Raw genomic sequence first — 20,791 nt, forward strand, 5'->3', positions numbered from 1 at the left:
GCATTACACTGGAAGTGGATTAGAAAGAAAAGCGTCTTGGCTTTTGAGTCTCTAAATTCATTGAAGAATTGCCTTTTCGACAGGCTTGCATTTCTTTCTTTCTTTTCTTTCTTTCTTTCTTTTTTTTTTTTTTTTTGACAGGCAGAGTGGACAGTGAGAGAGAGAGACAGAGAGAAAGATCTTCCTTTGCCATTGGTTCACCCTCCAATGGCCGCCGCCGCTGGCGCGCTGCGGCCGGCACACCACGCTGATCCGATGGCAGAAGCCAGGTACTTATCCTGATCTCCCATGGGGTGCAGGGCCCAAGCACTTGGGCCATCCTCCACTGCACTCCTGGGCCACAGAAGAGAGCTGGCCTGGAAGAGGGGCAACCAGGACAGAATCCAGTGCCCCGACCAGGACTAGAACCCGGTGTGCCGGCGCCGCAAGGTGGAGGATTAGCATAGTGAGCCGCGGCACTGGCCCAGGCTTGCATTTCTTGACTCCCAAGCCCTGGTGCAATGCCATTTGCAATGAATCTCCTAGTCTTTGCTCCCAAGCAGTTTCTGTTCACTCATTCTGTCATAAAGATGATTTCTATGGCACTGGCTAAGAAGAGAGGAAGACAATGGTTCTTTATGATTGTAAACACAAAACAAAAACAAGTTGTATAGTCTGTTAATAAAGTCATGGGAAATCTAGACTTCTTATGGTAAAATTTCACTGAATAATGAAGTCTAGCAGATAATGAGTTTTAATTTCTCTAGTAAATAATCATGTCTGGTGTTTTGGGGGATTTATTTATTTTTTAATTATTTGAAAGACAGAGTTACAGAGAAAGGGAGATCTTCCATCTACCAATTCACTCCCCAAATAGCCACAACTGCTAGGCCTGGGCTAGACTGAAGCCAGAAGCTGGGAACTTCCGGGTCTCCCATGTAGGTGTAGGGCCCAAACATTTGGGCCATCTTCTGCTGCTTTCCCAGGTCATTAGCAGGGAGCTGCATTGGCAGTGGAGCAGCTAGGACTCAAACTGGCTCCCATATGGGATGCCAGGGTTATAAGCAATGGTTTAATCCACTGTGCCACAACCCTAGCTCCAAATAATCACTTCTAAAATGGAAGAGGCCTGTTCTTTATGACAAAGCAGGGCAGAAATACAAGTATCTGCTTGTGTGTCATACAGTTTAATAATGTTTTACTACAGATTTTTAGGTTACAGGAATTGATGCCCAAAGTTAACAAACAAATTTTTTAGTCACTTAGCTAATTATAATGTGATTATGCTTTGAAGTTTGGGCTTAACAAAGTACACTGATAAATATGTAAAAATTCTTTAAACAGCCCAGCTCTATGAAGTAAAACGAAAACAAAAACAAAACAAAACTGGTTTGTTAGATGATACTATGGCATTACTTAATGTAATATAGTTCGTCTGGGCATAGAACTAAGAGAAAAGTAAGCTGACATGGAGTAAAAGCAACAAGTGTTATTTAACAAATAATGATGATGAAGAACCAAACTAGGGATTCAAGGAGGTAAAAGCAAAGAAGCATAAGGAAGCCAAACCCTATTGGAATATGTATTATATTCAAACCAGTAACAGGTTAGACTCAAGATGGGGATTTCCCTGTGTCTACCAAATAGCTAGGAGCCAATAGGGTGGTCAAGAGTATGAAGGATGTAGTGTTCTACTGCAACCCACATTTGCTAAGCTATTTTCAGCTTTTAGAAAATTCTTCAGCAACAGGCCATGCTGGGGGAGCATATGCCCATGTTCAGTAGACAAAATGATTTTCTCGGTTTAAACACTAGATATTCCGGCCCAGCTCATCTCTTCCCTTGCAGACAAAGTAACGTCCTGGACATGGCCTCGGAGATCCTCATGGCAGAACCCGTGTGCCTCATTGAGAACACCAGTGAGCAGTTCATGGTCAATGAGGAGGCCGTGCAGATCCTGTTGGCTGTTACGCAGCCCATGGTGGTGGTAGCTATCGTGGGCCTCTACCGCACGGGCAAATCCTACCTCATGAACAAGCTGGCTGGGAAGAAGCAGGGTGAGCGGCAACAGCTGTGCTCTGAGGGTCTCCTCTGTCCACCCACACTGTCACCACTCAGCCTGGGGAGGAGAAGGGAGAAAGGCGGGGAGGGGGAGGGGCAGTGAAAGCCAATGTGTGGAAGGCACTGGTCTTTTTATCTCCTGGGAGACAAAGGGCAGCTGTCTGTCCTGATGCTTCACACTGCGTTTATTTATTTGCCCCTAGCATTTTTTTTTGGAAAAAACATCATTGTGTTCCCTGTATAAAGAGTGAGATATTAGTGAAGTAATTTCCATTCATATAATTATAAACTATTAAAATTTTAGTATCATGCTATTATTTTAAATAACAAATTACTTACCTGTGATATTTGTTGTTATTTTCCCATTCTTCTATTTTAATTCAGATCCATACTGGTTATGCTTTTTGCTGTCTCCTCATCTTACTTTCCCTAAATCCTTTTTCAGTGATCAAGACAATCCCCCTGTTTCCAGAGCCCCTCCTCTATTACAACATCTCCACTTCTCTGCAGGCTTCTCAGTTGGGTCCACCGTGCAGTCTCACACCAAGGGCATCTGGATGTGGTGTGTGCCTCATCCTGAGAAGCCCGAGCACACCCTAGTTCTGCTTGACACGGAAGGTCTGGCTGATGTAGAGAAGGTATGGCTACGGGATTCCTTTTAAATTTATCTCTCATTTCTGAACATTCTTCATATAGAGAGGATTTAGTTTTTTCCTAAATTAATATTTTTTCTTGGCTATACCCTTTAAAAAATTTAAAAGTAGACAGAGATCCCCGGATTGTTAGTGCACTCCTTAAATGCCCACAACAGCCAGGTATGGACAAGGCTGAAGACAGGAGCTGATAACTCAATCTAGGACTCCATCTACTTGAGACATCAACTGTTACCTTCACGGCTGCACATAGCAGGAAGCTGGAATTGGGAGTATAGTCATAACTCAAACCCTGACACTCTGATATGGGGTGTGGGCATTCCAAGTGGTGGCTTAACTGCCACCACCTCTTCTATGACACTCACCTCTTCTCCAGGCTATACTCCTTCTTTCATTCCCATTTTTAATATAATTTGGAAGCTTGAAGTAATAAAATATACCTTTCAGCTAAAAAATCATATACTTTTGAGCTAAAAGTATTGAGAGAACAGCACTGATATTGAGCTAGGCAGTTATTTCAGATGCATAAAGATCATGAAAAATGAAACCAGTACTGGACCTCTGACTCTGCAGAGAATACTGATTAATGGTGGGTTCTTGGTCAGATAAACCTGTGTTCAAATCAGGTCTCTGGCTCTTATAATCTCCTTCTTTTTTGTCTTATCCAATACATTATTTAAACAGTAGATACATGAGCTTTTTCCAGGTGCACGCAGGCAAATGTAACAAATATTTAACTGAGAAAAAGCAACCTTGATTTGTACACAATGTCAACAACATATATATCAGTGTAAAATTTTTATGCAAATAATAAATTTTCAAGGTTCATGTATCACTCATTATTATTTGTCTTGTTTAACTTTTGTAGATCAGGAATTTGCTTTTAATGACTGCTCAACTGGGAATGTCATTAAAACATGATTTGAATTTGTTCTCATGTCTAGGTTGACAACAAGAATGATACCCAGATCTTTGCATTGGCGATCCTAGTGAGTAGTGTCTTTGTATACAACACCATGAACAAAATTGACCAGGGGGCTGTCGACCTGCTGAAGTATCCTTTTGTGGTTCATAATGGAACTAAAGCCAGAGAACTTCTCGAACCACCAGCTATCTGTTAGAGCTTATGAGTCACAAAAATAAAAATGAAAAACTTTGAAAATACAAATAAAAGTACTAATGTGAGGGAACTGTATAAGAGCCAAAATCAAAGTCAAAGTCTGGGGATACAGACGACTGAATGGGACTCAGGTGCAGTCCTGTTACCATCAGTTTTCCTTAGTTGTGTGTCAGCGATGTAACAGAACTGACAGATCTGCTGAAGGTCAGAACGTCACCTGACCTAGATGAGGTTGAAGACACTGCTGACCTTGTGAGCTTCTTTCCAGACCTGGTGTGGACTCTCAGAGATTTCTACCTATGCCTGGAAACAGACGGGCAGCTCATCACAGCAGATGAATACCTGGAGAACTCACTGAAGCTGAAAGAAGGTGATTAAGACTTCAGTTTTGGAAATAGAAAATTAAACCAAGAAATTATCTCATTAGAACAGTGGTTAAATATATAGTTTTTTAATATTTATTTTATAAAATAAGTAATGAATATTATTAAATTAGAATGAATTAACAGATTTTCAAACTATATTACTCCCCTGAACTTAGAACAAATTTCTTTTCTTTTTTTCTTTTCCTTCATTAAGTTTGTGTATTGATGTTTTTGGTTCTTTGGATTTTTTTATTTTTAAATTTTTCTTAGGGAAACAAATTTTATGCATTTCATATATACAGATTAAGGATCATAGTAATACTTCCCAACCTACCCTCCGTCCCATCCATGCTCCCACTCTCCCTTCTCCTGCCTTTCCCATTCCTTCCTTTAATATTTACAATGATCTACTCTCAGCCTATTTTATACTCATAAGATTAACCCTATGCTAAACAAAGAAGTCAACAAATAGTAAGAAGAAAAAAAAGACCACTGGTCCCAAACTGTAGAGATGAGGCTTTAAAAACCATCAACTCTCAAAATGTTAATTTCATTTATGTACATTATATTTTTTGATACTCTGTTACCACAGAAAAGGCAAAACAAATGGTTTTTGTCTTTTGGGAAATAGGTTATTTCACTAAGTATAGTGGTTTCCAATTACATCCATTTTATTGCAAAAGACAGGATTTCATTCTTTTTTATGGATGAGTAATATTCCATCCTCTCTCTCTCTCCCTCTCTCTCTCTCCCTCTCTCTCTCTCTCTCTCACTCTCTGTGTGTGTGTGTGTGTATTTACAATTTTTTTATCCAGTCATCAGTAGATGGATAATATCTGGATTGATTCCATATCTAAGCCATTGTGAATTGAGCTGTAATAAACATGGGGTTATACATAACTATTTCATATGTTGATTTTATTACCTTTGGGTAAATCCCCAAGAGTGTGATTGCTGGGCCATATGGCACATCTATTTTCTGCTTTCTGAGGTATCTCCACACTGTCTTCCACGGTGGATGGACTAGTTCACATTCCTATCAACAGTGATTATGGTACATTTTCCCCTACAACCTCACCAGAATTTATTGTTTGTTGGCCTTCCTTCCTTCCTTCCTTCCTTCCTTCCTTCCTTCCTTCCTTCCTTCCTTCCTTCCTCCTTTCCTTTCCTTTCCTTTCCTTTCCTTTCCTTTCCTTTCCTTTCCTTTCCTTTCCTTTCCTTTCCTTTCCCTTCCCTTCCCTTCCCTTCCCTTCCCTTCCCTTCCCTTCCCTTCCCTTCCCTTCCCTTCCCTTCCCTTTCCTTTCCTTTCCTTTCCTTTCCTTTCCTTCTTTCTTTCAGAATCCTTCAAACTGGGATGAGATGAAACCTCCTTGTGGTTTCTATTTGCATTTCTCCCATGGCTAGTGATCCAAGTTTCTATTGGCCATTTGAACTTCCCTTTTTTTTCTTTTTTTAAAAACTTTTATTTAATGAATATAAATTTCCAAAGTACAGCTTATGGATTACAATGGCTTGCCCCCCATAACGTCCCTCCAACCCGCAACCCTCCCCTTTTCCACTCCCTCTCCCCTTCCATTCACATCAAGATTCATTTTTGATTCTCTTTATATACAGAAGATCAGTTTAGCATACATTAAGTAAAGATTTCAACAGTTTGCTCCCACACAGAAACATAAAGTGAAAAATACTGTTTGAGTACTAGTTATAGCATTAAATCACAATGTACAGCACACTAAGGACAAAGATCCTACATGAGGAGTAAGTGCACAGTGACTCCTGTTGTTGACTTAACAAATTGACACTCCTGTTTATGGCATCAGTAATCTCCCTATGCTCCAGTCATGAGCTTCCAAGGCTATGGAAACCCCTTGAGTTCTCTGACTCTTATCTTATTTAGACAAGGTCATAGTCAAAGTGGAAGTTCTCTCCTCCCTTCAGAGAAAGGTACCTTCTTCTTTGATGACCCGTTCTTTCCACTGGGATCTCACTCGCGGAGATCTTTCATTTAGGTTTTTTTTTGTTCCCCAGAGTGCCTTGGCTTTCCATGCCTGAAATACTCTCATGTGCTTTTCAGCTGGATCCGCATGCCTTAAGGGCTTATTCTGAGGCCGGAGTGCTGTTTAGGACATCTGCCATTCTATGGGTCTGCTGTGTATCTCACTTCCCATGTTGGATCGTTCTCTCCCTTTTTTATTCTATCAGCTAGTATTTGCAGACACTATTCTTGTTTATGTGCTCCCTTTGACTCTTAGTCCTATCATTATGATCAATTGTGAACAGAAATTGATCACTGGGACTAGTGAGATGGCATTGGTACATGCCACCTTGATGGGATTGAATTCGAATCCCCTGGTATGTTTCTAACTCTACCATTTGAGGTAAGTCAGCTTGAGCATGTCCCGCATTGCACATCTCTTCCCTCTCTTATTCTCACTCTTATATTTAACAGCAATCACTTTTCAGTTAAGTTTCAGCACTTAAGAAGAATTGTGTATTGATTACAGTATTCAACCAAAAGTATTAAGTACTAAGAGGGATAACATATCAAGTTGCTCATCAACAGTCAGGGTAAGGGCTGATCAAGTCGAAGTCGAAGTCGAACTTCCTTTTTTGAAAAATTCCTGTTCAAGTCCTTTGCCCATTTCTTATCTGGATTGCTTTTTTGTATTATTGTTGAGTTTCAGGAACTCATTTTAGGTTCTGGATATTAATCCTTTTTCAATTGCATAGTTTGCAAATATTTTCTCCCATTCTGTTGGTTGCCTCTTTATTTTGTTGACCATTTCCTTTCAAGTACCGAAGCTTCCTAGCTTGATGTAATCCCATTTGTCTATCTTTTGTTTTGATTGCCTATGCTTCTGAGTCTTTCCCAAGAAGTCTTTGCCTATGCCAATATCTTGCAGAGTTTCCCCAATGTTCTTCTCTGGTAATCTGATGATAGAAGGTAATGGATTTAGATCCTTGATCTATTTTAGTTGATTTTTTGTATAAGATGTAAGGTAGGGGGTCTTGTTTCATACTTATGCATGTGGAGATCTAGTTTTTCCAGCGCCATTTGTTGAAGAGACTGTCCTTGCTTCAGGGATTGATTATGGCTCTTTGTCAAAGATAAGCTGGTTGTAGATGCATGTAGCGAATTCTGGAGTTTCTGTTCTGTTCCACTGGTCTACATGTCTATTTGTGTGCCAGTATCAGGCTGTGTTGATTATAACTGCCCTGCGGTATGTATTGAAATCTGGCATTGTGATGCTTCCAGCTTTATTTTTATTGTTTAAGATTGCTTTTACTATTCAGAGTCTCTTGTACTTTCATATGAATTTTAGCATCATTTTCTCTATATATGAGAAGAATGTCATTGGTATTTTGAATGGGATCACATTGATTCTGTACACTGCTTTTGATAGTATGCACATTTTGATGATATTCGTTCTTCCAAACCACGAACATGGAAGATTTTTCATTTTTAGTGTCTACTATTTCTTTCTTTAATGTTTTGTGTTTTTCTTCATAGAGGTCTTTGGTCTCCTTGATTAAATTTATACCAAGCTACTTAGAATTTTTTGTAGTTATTCTGAAGGGAACTGATCTTACAAGTTCTTTCTCAGCAATTTGCATCGTCTCTGTATACAAAAGCTATTGATTTCTCTGTGTTAATTTTATAGCGGTACTTTACCAAATTCTCATATAAGTTCTGATAGTTTCTTAGAGGAGTCTTTTGGTTCTCCTATATATAGAACATGTCATCTGCAAATAAGGATAATCTGACTTCTTCCTTCCCAATTTGTATTCCTTTATTTTCTTTTTGTAATGACTCTGGCTAAAACTTCCAGGAGTATATTGAATAGCAATTGTGAAAGTGGGCATCCTTGTCTAGTTCCAGATCTTAGTGGAAATGTTTCTCATTCAATATTATGCTGGCTGAGAGTTTGTCATAAATTGCCTTGATTATATTAGGAAATGTTCCTTCTAACCCAATTTGTTTAAACCTATTATTATGAAAGAATGTTGTATATTATCAGATGCTTTCTCTGTATCGATTGAGATAATCATGTGGCTTTATTTTTCAGTTTGTTAACATGATGCACACCAGGGATGAATCCCACTTAGCATGCATGAATGATCTTTCTAATGTATTTTTAGATTCAGTTAGCTAGTATATTCTTGAGGATTTTTACATCTAGGTTTGTCAGTAATATTAGTCTATAGTTCTTTGTCTTTGTTGTATCTTTTTCTGGTTTTGAAATTAAGGTGATGCAGGCCTCATAGAAGAAGTCTGAGGATTCCCTCTCTTTCAATTCTTTTAAACAGCTTGAGAAGAATTGGAATTAGTTCTTTAAATGTCTGGGAGAATTCAGCAGTGAAACCATCCAGTCCTGGGCTTTTCTTTGCTGGGAGAGTCTGTATTACTGATTTGATTTTCATCATGGTTATTGGTCTGTATAGGTTTTCTAAGTCTTCATGACTCAGTGTTAGTGGTCACATATGTCCAGGAATGTATCCATTTCTTTTGGAATTTCAATTTTTTGGCAAAAGGCTGTTTGCAGTAATTCCTCATGATTATTTTTGTTTCTGTGGTATCTGTTACATCTCCTTTTTCATCTCTGATTTTACCAATTTAGATCTTCTTCCTCATTTTTTTGGTTAGTTAGGCCAATAGTGTATCCATTTTATTTATTTTTTTAAAAAACAACTCTTAATTTTGCTAATCTTTTGTATTTTTTGTTTCAATTTTGTTTATTTATTCTCTAATTTCAATTATTTCCTTCTACTGATTTTGGTTTTGGTTTGTTGTTTTCTAGGTCTTTGAGATGCAGTGATAGCTGAGTGATAGCTCATTTATTTGATACCTTTCCAATTTCTTGATGTAGGCACTAATTGTCACAAACTTTTAACACTGTTTTTGCTGTATTTCATACATTTTGATATGTTGCATTGTCATATTCTTTTGTTTCCAGGAATTTTTTTTATTTCCCTTTTGATTTCTTCTATGACCAACTGTTCATTCAGGAGTGTGTTGATCAGTCTCCTTGCATTTGCATATTCTCTAGAGATTCTTAAGTTTCTCATTTCCAGCTTCATTCCATTGTGGTCAGTAAAGATACATGGAATCATTTCAATCATTTTGAATCTGCTGACACTTGCTTTATGTTCTAGAATATAGTACATCCTAGAGAAAATTTCATGCACTAACGAAAACAATGTGTATTCTTCAACTGTGGGATAAAATGTGCTGTAGATATTAGTAAGGTAAATTTGGTCCATAGTGTAGATAGCTCTGTTGCTTCTTTGTTGATTTTCTGTCTAGTTGATCTGTCTACTGATGAAAGTGGGGGTGTTGTCCCCTGTTACTATTGTATTGGATTTTATGTCTCTCTTTAGTTCCATTAACATTTATTTAAAACTGCCAGGCATCCTGGATTAGATGCATATACATTTATTACAGTCACATCTTCCTGTTGAACTGACTCCTTAATCATTATATAATGCTTTTCTTTGTCTCATTTAAGAGGTTTTTGTGTTAAAGTCTATTTTGTCTGATATTAGGATGGCTACACCTGCTCATTTCTGCTTTCCCTTAGCATGGAATATCTTTTTCCAACCTTTCACTTTCAGTCTGTGGGTGTCTTTGTTGGTGAAGTGTTTTGCAGGCAGCAAGTAGATGGGTCTTGTTTTTTAATCAGTTCAGCCAGTCTATATTTTTTTATTGGAGAATTTAAGCCATTTACATTCAAAGTTACTATCGATAAGTAACAATCTGGCCCTGCCATTTTCCCATAAATATTCCTATTGTTTGCTTTGGATTTCTTTTGTGCTTTTTCTGGGAGATTTTCTATCTTCATATTCATTCATAATGATGGTTATCTTTATGTGTTTCTGTGTGTTTCACATCATGTAGCATCATTTGTAAGACTGGACAAGTGATGAAAAACTCTTTCAATTTCTGTTTATTATGGAATGGCTTTATTTCAGTTTCATTTATAGATGAGATCTCTGCATAGTACAGTATTCTTGGTTGATTGTATTTGTATTTTAAGACTTAGATTATGTCTCTCCATTCTCTCCAAATTGTAGGGTTTCTGATGAGAAATCAGCTGTGAGTTCAATTGGAGGTCATTTGAAAGTAATCCTGGGGTTGGGGGGGAAGCCACAACAATACAAAAGTTGCATTTTATGTTCTACTTAAAACTATTGTTTGAACTCTGTAATTAATACACAATTACTCTTAGGTGTTTAATTAATGCTATAACTAGTACTCAAATAGTATTTTATACTTTGTGTTTCTGTGTGGGTGCAAAATGTGGAAATCTTTACTTAATATATGCTAAATTGATCCTCTGTATATAAAGATAATTGAAAATTAAAAAAAAAGAAAGTAATCCTGCATTTCTCTCGTGCACATTTTAGAATCTTTTCTTAATGTTTTACTGTTGAAAGTTTGACTACAATGTGTCATGGTGAAGATCTTTTCTGTTCATGTCTATGAGGAGTTCCTTATGTTTCCTGAACTTGGATGTCCCTTTCTATCTCCAAAGTAGGGAAGTTTTCTGTTATTATCTCACTGAATATGCCTTCTAATCCAATCCATTTGCTGTTTCCACACCTTCAGGAACTCCTAAGACCCATGTGTTGGGGCTTTTGATACTTTCCCATAAATCTTTAACATGGTTTTTAATATTTCTAATTTCTCCTTCTCCTGCTCCTGCTTCTGCTTCTTTTGGTCTGAGATGTTTATAAATGTTTGTCTTCTATCTGGATATTCTTTCTTCTGCCTCATCAATTCTGTTATTAAAGCTTTCCCCTGTATTATTTAATTGACATATTGAATTCTTCATTTCTTATATTTCAATGTGATTTCTTTTCAAAGTCTATCTCATGGGAAAATGTTTCATCCATGTCATGTATGAATTTCTTTAACTCATGAATTTGCTTCTCATTGCGTCTGAGTAATCCTATCATCATTCTTTTTAATTCCTTTTCAGGCATTTTATCAATCTCTTCCTTTCACATTCAAATATTGAAGTGTTGTTGTGTTCCTTTGGGGGAGTTAGGTTGTCTTACTTATTCTTATTTCTTGAAGTTCTGCATTTGTTTTCAGGCATTTGTGGAGATAACTGTTGGTTTTCTCCTCTGAGGGATTTTATGTTTGCACTATGCCTCTATGGCTTAGTGGAATGTTTGATCTTCAATAACTATCCAGAGGCATGTGTTAGGTGTGGCCAGGGAGTTGTGGTCAGTACTCCAGGGTAAGGCAAGGATCCAGGGTGACACCCAAGTTGGGCATGATAGATCTCCTCTAATGTCAACAGGAGAAATGGTATGATCATACCTGTTGGTGTCATCACAACCTCATCTCCTCTTTTCCCAGGTGATCATTGATCAGAGTAAGCCCACAGTGGGTAAAACCTCCATCCACACTGGTGCATGAACTGAACAAAGGATTTGTGTGATCTTCATTGTGAGCATAGAACCCTCTGCAGTGACCCAACCCATGCTGTCAGGGAGCACTGAGCCTCTGACGTCAGAGACAGTGACTACCCAGAAACCCAGTGACACCTCACAGCCTATCATGCAGTCACGGAATTCCCACAGTCACAGAACACAAGGCTCCCACAGTCACAGGGAACAGAGGATCTACTCAGCCCCACTAACCTGTCCCGTCCATGGAGAGAGCAGAGATGTTCCCAGAGCCAGTTGTCTGTAGGTGCTCCCCCTTGGCAGTTTGATTCCCAGAGTCTGTGATATGTTGAGAAGATGGGAGCACCTCACAGTCCTTCAGGAGGGCCTAGACCTTTGTCAATCCTCCCAGCAAGACTCAAAGTCAGTTTGGAGTGAGGCAGGTTTCTATCTTTAAGTAACATCGGATGAAAAGGCATTTATTTCAGCTATTTAGATCAAAATGAAAGTAAATTCTATACTAAACAAATCCTATTTTTCCTTCCCCAGGAACTGATCAAAGAACTCAGGCTTACAATTTTCCCCGTAAGTGTATAAAGAAGTTCTTCCCAACAAGGAAATGCTTTATTTTTGACTTACCCACCAACCAGAAGAAACTTGCCCAACTTCAGATACTGCATGATGATGAGCTGGAATGTGAATTTGTGCAACAAATGCAAGAATTCTGTTCCTACATCTTTAGCCATTCCATGATCAAAACTCTTCCGGGAGGTATCAAGGTTAATGGACCTCGTGAGTACTTCTGGGATTTTTCCTTCATTCAGCCCCAAGAGTAAGGGGCACTTACAAGATTCTTTCATAGTTCCAGCATTGACAGATGCATAAGCAATTACTACCATGAAAACCAAATACTAAATTCATTAAGTTTTAATGGATATTAAACATATTTCTAGAGGTTTAGTTTTTGTTAATGCCTCCAAAGTTACATAAAACAGGAATATAAGCTGAAGATAGAACAAGTTAAAAATGTTTTACCCAGAAATGACCCACTGTTTAACTACACTAACAAACATGCGTTGGCAGTACTTGTTCAACAAATATATTGGTTCTTATTATGCATCATTGCCTTTGATGTAATGAACAAGAGATACATACTTTCTGCAGAGATGAAAGTTGATTGATACAAACATTGAACAAACACCCCAAATGTCTTGAACTGCAAAGAAATCTAAACAGATTTCTTGATCGAATTTTTCCTAAGAAATCTATGTCTCAGGATTCTGTAAATTACTGTTAAATTATAGAGTGAAGTTGAGTGCAAACAGAATTCTGCAAATGATAAGAAAAAAACAGAAAAGCTCTAATTATCAATAAGGAAAAGTGGGTATAAAATGCTCACTTCACAGTTTTCTTTTTCTTTTCTTTTATTTTTCTTTCTTTTTTTTTTTTTTTTTTTTTTTTTGACAGGCAGAGTGGACAGTTAGAGAGAGAGAGAGACAGAGAGAAAGGTCTTCCTTTTCCGTTGGTTCACCCCTCAATGGCCGCTGCGGCCGGTGCACCATGCTGATCTGAAGCCAGGAGCCAGGTGCTTCTCCTGGTCTCCTATGTGGGTGCAGGGCCCATCCTCCACTGCACTCCCGGGCCACAGCAGAGAGGTGGACTGGAAGAGGAGCAACTGGGACAGAATCTGGTGCCCTGACCAGGACTAGAACCCTGGGTGCCAGCGCCACAGGCAGAGGATTAGCCTATTGAGCCTCGGCGCTGGCCTCACTTCACACTTTATCAGTGGATGCTAAACCTTTATACCAGTTAACACACATTAAAGTGAAAGACAAAAATGAATCCTAAAGAGACTGAAAAACTGAGGAAGAGGGAAAGAGAGGGAAGATTAAAGACACAAGGCCTATGGCATTCTAATGAAATGAATATGGATGGCTGTTATATAATTATCTCCCTATTTTTTCATGGGAGGAGAATGAAATGTGGACCATTCTGTAGATCTTGAGATTTCTCCCATGTCCTTATTTGAACATTATTTGTTTTCTCAAGGGAAAAAAAGACCTGTCCTTTTGATTACACAATTTCCTGTTGGAACTTATTTTGGCCACTTGAATATTGATGAGAATAGTAAAATTTTCTGACAATTAAATGTAAAATTTATACACACACACACACACCATGGTCCCTTTCTCTGGAAATAATGCAGGTATATTTTCTCCCTGTGAAGGTCTAGAGAACCTGGTGATGACCTATGTCAATGCCATCAACAGAGGGGATCTGCCCTGCATTGAGAACTCAGTCCTTACCTTGGCCCAGGTAGAGAACACAGCTGCAGTACAAAAGGCCATTGCCCACTATGACCAGCAGATGAGCCAGAAGGTGCATCTGCCCACAGAAACCCTCCAGGAGCTGCTGGACTTGCACACTGCTTCTCAGAGAGAGGCCATCGAAGTCTTCATGAAGGACTCCTTCAAGGACATGGACCAAAAGTTCCAGAAGGAATTAGAGGTAATTATTTTTGTTGTTGTTCTACTTCATGGTTGTGAAGTTCCAAACCAAGGCAAAGCATTGGAATGAATGGTAAAATAGGTCTTAATTAAGACAATCAATTCCTACTAGACTGAAAATGATATTTACCTATGATTCCATTATATCATTTTTGCTCTGAAAACAAGCAGGTAATACTCTAGCCCCTGTAGATTCTGAAGTTTTTGATAATAATTCAAGGTTCTTGACTCACTTGTAAAGTGAGTGTTCCTAGCACCAAATTTATATTTGAATGTTTTACCCAGACAGATTTTTATGGTGGGCTAGGGAGGGGGCTTATGCCTGAGCACAATGGAGACAACATGGTGGAGACAGGTTCTACTGAATGCCTCTGCAAATGAGAGGTGAGTAGCACTGTTATCATGTTGGGGAGGCATAACCATGCCCTCTTGGTCTCTGGAGAATCTTGCTCAGTACAGGGCACTTCAGTTTGCATCCAGCTCCACATTCTGCACAGGTGCAGTTGCTTGTTTGGCACATGAAACACTCAGGGAGATGGTGTTGCTCAGGACTACTTCTCCAAGAGTAGTACTGGGCAGTTCTTGGCATGTGCATGCACTGGGAAAGTCCCTAAACAGGCAGTAGGGGGTCTTAACAGTTGGGTTGGGGATATTCTTTCTTCCTGAATGCTTTGGAGACAGGTGGATCAACCTTTGGTCAGAGATGGATACAGGTTTGATTCAAGGATGGATTTGTGGTCAAGTATTCCTATTCTTATTTTCACATCTTTAGCATGTTATACCCATGGACTAAATTTGAATTAATTTTATGACTATAAAGAATTGCATTTACAAAGTACTTTTTCTTACTTTTAGTATATCTTATAGCATTGTCAGTTGCATCTTGTGTAATATGATATGTCCAATTTTAATAGAGTAAATTAATATAACTCTAGCCAACTATTCTATTCCACTTTCTTGTGTGTGTTTTTTTGGACAGTAAGAGTGGACAGTGAGAGAGAGAGAGACAGGGAGAAAGGTCTTCCTTTTCTGTTGGTTCACCCCGCAATGGCTGCTGCTGATCCGAAGCCAGGAGCCAGGTGCTTCTCCTGGTCTCCCATGCGGTGCTTCTCCTGGTCTCCCATGCTGGTGCAGGGCCCAAGCACTTGGCCCATCCTCCACTGCACTCCCGGGCAACAGCAGAGAGGTGGACTTGAAGAGGAGCAACCAGGATAGAATCCGGCACCCTGACCAGGACTAGAACCCAGTGTGCTGGCACCACAGATGGAGGATTAGCCTATTGAGCTGTGCTGCCGGCCTATTCACTTTCTTATGGAAATCCAAGGTCCAGTGAAACATTGAAACTAGAAATATAAATCATGGGGCTTCATTTAGAATGACAGCCTGAGACTAGATGTCTGTTGTCTGAAGAACACCTCTAAAGGAAAGCTAACAAGAGAGTGGGGTTTCAGGAAATTTCAAACTCAAAAATAAATGCTAGGGCCGGCGCTGTTGCACAGCGGGGTAATGCCCTGGCCTGAAGTGCCCGGCATCCCATATTGTCGTCAGTTCTAGTCCCGGCTGCTCCTCTTCCAATCCAGCTCTCTGCTATGGCCTGGGAAAACAGTAGAAGATGGCCCAAGTCCTCGGGCCCCTGCACCCATGTGGAAGACCTGGAAGAAGCTCCTGGCTCCTGGCTTCAGATCAGCACAGCTTTGGCCATTGCAGCCATCTGGGGAGTGAACCAGCAGATGGAAGACCTTTCTCTCTCTCTCTGCCTCTCCTCTGTCTATGTAACTCTGACTTTCAAGTAAATAAATAAATCTTCTTAAAAATAAAGTAAATGCTATTTTTCTACAGAATATCATCATTGGAACTTTTCTACGTTTTATGGGATGGATAGTTTGCTTGCATTCCTCTGTACTTCTAGAAAAAACTGTAAATTCTTTTTGGAAACACTGAAGAAATGCTAACATCTTCCCTTGGGTTTTTTTTTTTTCCCATTTAAAGACACTACTAGATGCAAAGCATGATGCCTTTTGTAAACGGAACTTGGAAGCCTCATCGGATCTTTGCTCAGCTCTGCTTCAGGATATTTTTGGTCCCCTAGAAGAAGCAGTGAAGCAGGGGACTTATTCGAAACCAGGAGGTTACAATCTCTACCTTCAGAAGACAGAAGAGCTGAAGGCAGAGTACTATCAGAAGCCCAGGAAAGGGATACAGGTATCCCTGATTCGATTTATTAATTATGGAAAATGCATGGGGCAGCTGTTTAAAAAACATTGAGGACAGGAGGAAAGACACCACTGTAAGTACACAGATGAGGTTTTTGCCTCTGCCGGAGGTTACTCTTTCACTAAATGAACATGCATAGAAAACTATGTGCCTGGTACTGGTGTTCCTAAAACCAAATTTATACTTGAATGATATCCCTGGAATTACATGGAACCATTACCATAGTCATCAGACCTCTGCTCAGCCATCAGCATTGATTGCCATAAAGGGGTATTTTTGTTACATAGGACAGAATCCCAATAATTGAACTAATTTAGAAAAATCAGTAATTCATTGGCTTGTATAAGCTCATAAAAAGGTTTTAATTTTGCTTCAAATGTAGATATGGTTCAGAATTTAAACATTGTCATCAATTTCTATTGCTTTTGTTTCCAACCCCTACTACTTATTCCCTTTTCCTGACTGTTGGCTTCACTGTCAGGCAGACTTAGCCCCATGGCAACAGCATTGACAGTGCCAGGTCCAACTTAATTATTCCTTAGTGCCCTCAGTCTCAGGAGAGAGAAAGAGCATCTTTCCACAGAATCCATAACAGTTTTCCAAACACCCAAGAAGCTGTATTTTTCTACCTGTGAACAAATCCTTTGCATATGGTGGCCTTGAGTGCTCTAAGAGGCCTGTTGGGGGTTATGTCCACCTTGTGGCAGGAGCAGCTTGGTGGACAGTTCCAGCAGGCACAGGTTGAGCACCTCCTAGGAGGAAGAGAGCTGAAAGGACAGAGAAACAGAGCCATTTATAGCATTGGCAGTTGCCATTCCCTATGACTGATTGCATGTTTTTGGTCTCCTAGGCTGAGGAAGCTCTGCAGAAGTATTTAAAGTCCAAGGAGTCTGTGAGTGCTACAATTCTGAAGACAGACCAGGCTCTCACAGCCAGAGAGGAGAAGATGAAAAGTGAGAAGGGATGGGAACAATGCAAGATGAACAGAAATGTCTACAAATTTGGATTTGAACTTGGCCTGGTTCGCCTGGGATCATTACACTGTGGTGGGAATGGCAAAGATGCTTCTTAGCCTCTCAGGCCACATCTGAGTGTGGCATGAGGAGTGCATTCTGGTTACCTGGGATGGAGAAACAGGCCCTGGGGACTTTCCCAAAGAAGTCAGACAATGAACAGGGAGATGTGGGAGGCAGAGGGAAGGGGCACGTTCATCCTGGAGGGGTTTGACCTTCTCCACTCTCTCCTCAGAGGCACGCAGGCAAGCGGAGGTTGCAAGGGCTGAAGCAGAAAGGTTGAAGGCCATTCAACGGGAGAACCAGCGGCTGATGGAGGAGCAGGAGAGGCGCCACCAGAAAGAGGTGCGGCAAATGGAGATGAACAGAGCACGAATGTTGCAAAAGCAGCAGAGGGCCAAGGAGCGCCGGCTCCAGGTACTCATCAGTCGTTTCATCTCGGGGTTTCACCATCTCTCCCCAGTGTGGTGACCACACTGTGATGATCAACCACTGGGAGGAGGGTCAGGGGATCAAATATGGAGGCTTTGAACCAGGATTCTGGAGCCACTCTGCTGGGTATATATCCAAGCCTCACCTCCTACTCAATATCAGTGGACTTTAATTAGTTTATGGGAAAATGTAATGAAAAGGTGAGTTTATTTTGGTGCAAAGTTGTTTAGGAAGTCAGGTATTTTTTATAAGCTTATCTTTTAATTCAATTTTCTACAAACTCTTTTTTTTTTTAATTTGACAGATAGAGTTAGCAGTGAGAAAGAAAGACAGAGAGAAAGGTCTTCCTTCCGTTGGTTCACCCCCCAAATGGCCACCACGGCCAGAGCTACGTCGATCAGAAGCCAGGAGCCAGGTGCTTCCTCCAGGTCTCCCACGCGGGTGCAGGGGCCCAAGCACTGGGGCCATCCTCCACTGCACTCCCAGGCCACAGCAGAGAGCTGGACAGGAAGAGGAGCATCCAGGACTAGAAGCTAGTGCCCATATGGGATGTCGGCACCGCAGGCGGAGGATTATCCAAGTGAGCCACTGCGCCAACCCCAGAAGTCATGTATTTCTTAATACTATACATTTTCCATAAACTTTTTGAAGACTTCTTGTATACACAGATTCTAAAATTTCTGGCACCAAATAATCTAATCTTACAATTCCCTCTCCACAGGCTTTTTGAATTGCTATCATATAGAGCTAATCATATTATGAATTTCCTCTTGTTTTCTTCATGTGTAAAAAGGAGATAGTGGTCATACTTACTGGGATATTTTGATAATGAGTAGGATTTGCAGTCTTTCTACTTTTGCAAACCTAGTTTGAGATTCTTATGCCAGCACCCTCTTAAGACAAACAGCATGCTAACTCTTCCCCCAGTTTCTCAGGGACTACTTTAAGATTTTTTTTAAATTTTTTTAACTTTTATTTAATGAATATAAATTTCCAAAGTACAGCTTATTGATTACAATGGCTTGCCCCCCATAATGTCCCTCCAACCCGCAACCCTCCCCTTTTCCACTCCCTCTCCCCTTCCATTCACATCAAGATTCATTTTCGATTCTCTTTATATACAGAAGATCAGTTTAGCATACATTAAGTAAAGATTTCAACAGTTTGCTCCCACACAGAAACATAAAGTGAAAAATACTGTTTGAGTACTAGTTATAGCATTAAATCTCAATGTGCAGCACACTAAGGACAAAGATCCTACATGAGGAGTAAGTGCACAGTGACTCCTATTGTTGACTTAACAAATTGACACTCTTGTTTATGGCATCAGTAATCACCCTAGGCTCTTGTCATGAGCTGCCAAGGCTATGGAAGCCCCCTGAGTTCACTGACTCTGATCATATTTAGACAAGGCCATGGTCAAAGTGGAAGTTCTCTCCTCCCTTCAGAGAAAGGTACCTTCTTCTTTGATGACCCGTTCTTTCCACTGGGATCTCATTCGTGGAGATCTTTCATTTAGGTTTTTTTTTTTCCCCAGAGTGTCTTGGCTTTCCATGCCTGAAATGCTCTCATGGGCTTTTCAGCTGGATCTGCATGCCTTAAGGGCTGATTCTGAGGCCAGAGTGCTGTTTAGGACATTTGCCATTCTATGGGTCTGCTGTGTATCTCACTTCCCATGTTGGATCATTCTCTCCCTTTTTGATTCTATCAGCTAGTATTTGCAGACACTATTCTTGTTTATGTGATCCCTTTGGTTCTTAGTCCTATCATTACGATCAATTGTGAACTTTAAGATATTTTTTATTTCACCTCTTTCTTGAAGGACAAGATAGGCAACCTATGTTTTTTTTTTTTATCTCAGTCTTTTTTTTCTACTTCTGCCTCCAAAACTGTGGTGACTGCGAACAAATTCCCTCATTTAAGGCACAGACCTCAATTGACCCTGCATGTCACCCAGAGCATCTTCTCTTAGAAATATAGCCACCATTCTCTTGTATGTGGGTGAGATTTCAAGTCACGAAGTGACCATTTGCCCAAGTAAACTGTGCGGTGTAAAGAAAAAGAGAATCTTGGAATGGGAATGTTAAGGATTTAGCATTTCATGGATTGAGAGATGATATTTCTGGAGGTAGAGAAAGAGAAGGAGGTTGGATAATTGCAGGAGTGGGTTCGAAGTACGTGAATGGGAGATAGTCGAGGCCTGTCTAGTGGTATGAATAAAGAAGGGGAAGGAGTGATTTAGGCCATCAGAAACAAGGTGGACTTCACTTTTTGCTAAGTCTTATAGTTTTTCTTCATCACTTTTTAGGAGGAGGCTGCAATGCTGAATGCAAAACTCCAAGCTGAACAAAGAAGGCTTACGCAGCAGATACTGAAGTGGCACATGGCTTCCAGATCTTTCAGCATTATTGTACCTCACCTGAAAATGATGAACATTGGAACTTTCTTTTCACCAAAGAGATAAAGGAACAAGAGACTGTATATGTTTAGAAGTCAACACTTAAATAATTTTATAGAAAGTTTTAAGGTTATGGTGCTGCTAACTGATGAAACATGTATCTCAATAATTCAAATGATGATAACTTCCTCCAAGAGATTATAAATTATACAACAAGGTGGTTTTATCACTGCCTTCATTTAGGGGTGGTACTGGGCTACATAAGGAGCAGCTTTCCCTTACATCCCAGTGCCACCTGTCTAGTCTTCCACATTTCTGAAGGGCGTTTTTGTTATGGAGAAGGTGTTACCCACATAGACTCAGTCCAATAGAACTTGATCCAAATCTTAGGATCTGTTGGACCTCACTCCTGTTTGTGGGCATGTGCTGGAAGCCATCAGCAGGAAGCACCAGTGACATAGTGAGAGGCATGTGGAGTTCTCCTGGTGGAGAGCACTGTTCCAGGACCCCTGATGTGATTCGTCAACTGTGCCAGTGGTCACCCGTGCAGAGACACTGCAGGCTGAAAGCACGTGATGATCTCATGAGACGGATATCTTGGGGAAGGTGAAAGGAACTACAACGTGAAGATGGTATCGTAAGCTTAAAGGCTAA

General features: G+C 40.1%; 1 protein-coding gene across 1 annotated transcript; it reads left to right on the top strand.

Moving 5' to 3' along the window:
* The first annotated feature begins 1,676 nt into the window (after window positions 1–1,676).
* Window positions 1,677–20,336, top strand: LOC100346209 (guanylate-binding protein 5). The gene is made up of 11 exons (XM_051856272.2): window positions 1,677–2,036; window positions 2,551–2,678; window positions 3,638–3,747; window positions 3,987–4,183; window positions 12,123–12,365; window positions 13,801–14,081; window positions 16,070–16,282; window positions 17,145–17,247; window positions 17,543–17,724; window positions 18,044–18,319; window positions 20,048–20,336. The coding sequence occupies exons 1-11, from the start codon at window positions 1,733–1,735 to the stop codon at window positions 20,201–20,203; spliced, it is 2,193 nt and encodes a 730-aa protein (XP_051712232.2). The 5' UTR covers window positions 1,677–1,732; the 3' UTR covers window positions 20,204–20,336.
* The last annotated feature ends 455 nt before the right edge of the window (window positions 20,337–20,791 follow it).

The sequence above is a fragment of the Oryctolagus cuniculus genome, chromosome 7, assembly GCF_964237555.1.
Source record: "Oryctolagus cuniculus chromosome 7, mOryCun1.1, whole genome shotgun sequence".
NCBI lineage: Eukaryota > Metazoa > Chordata > Mammalia > Lagomorpha > Leporidae > Oryctolagus > Oryctolagus cuniculus.

Coding starts and splice junctions, on each gene's coding strand:
- LOC100346209 (XM_051856272.2), top strand. CDS start 1,733: ATGCTGGGGGAGCATATGCCCATGTTCAGTAGACAAAATGATTTTCTC. Junction 17,725..18,043: donor CCAAGGAGCGCCGGCTCCAG/GTACTCATCAGT, acceptor TTAATTTGACAG/ATAGAGTTAGCAGTGAGAAA. Junction 18,320..20,047: donor GCAGGCGGAGGATTATCCAA/GTGAGCCACTGC, acceptor ATCACTTTTTAG/GAGGAGGCTGCAATGCTGAA.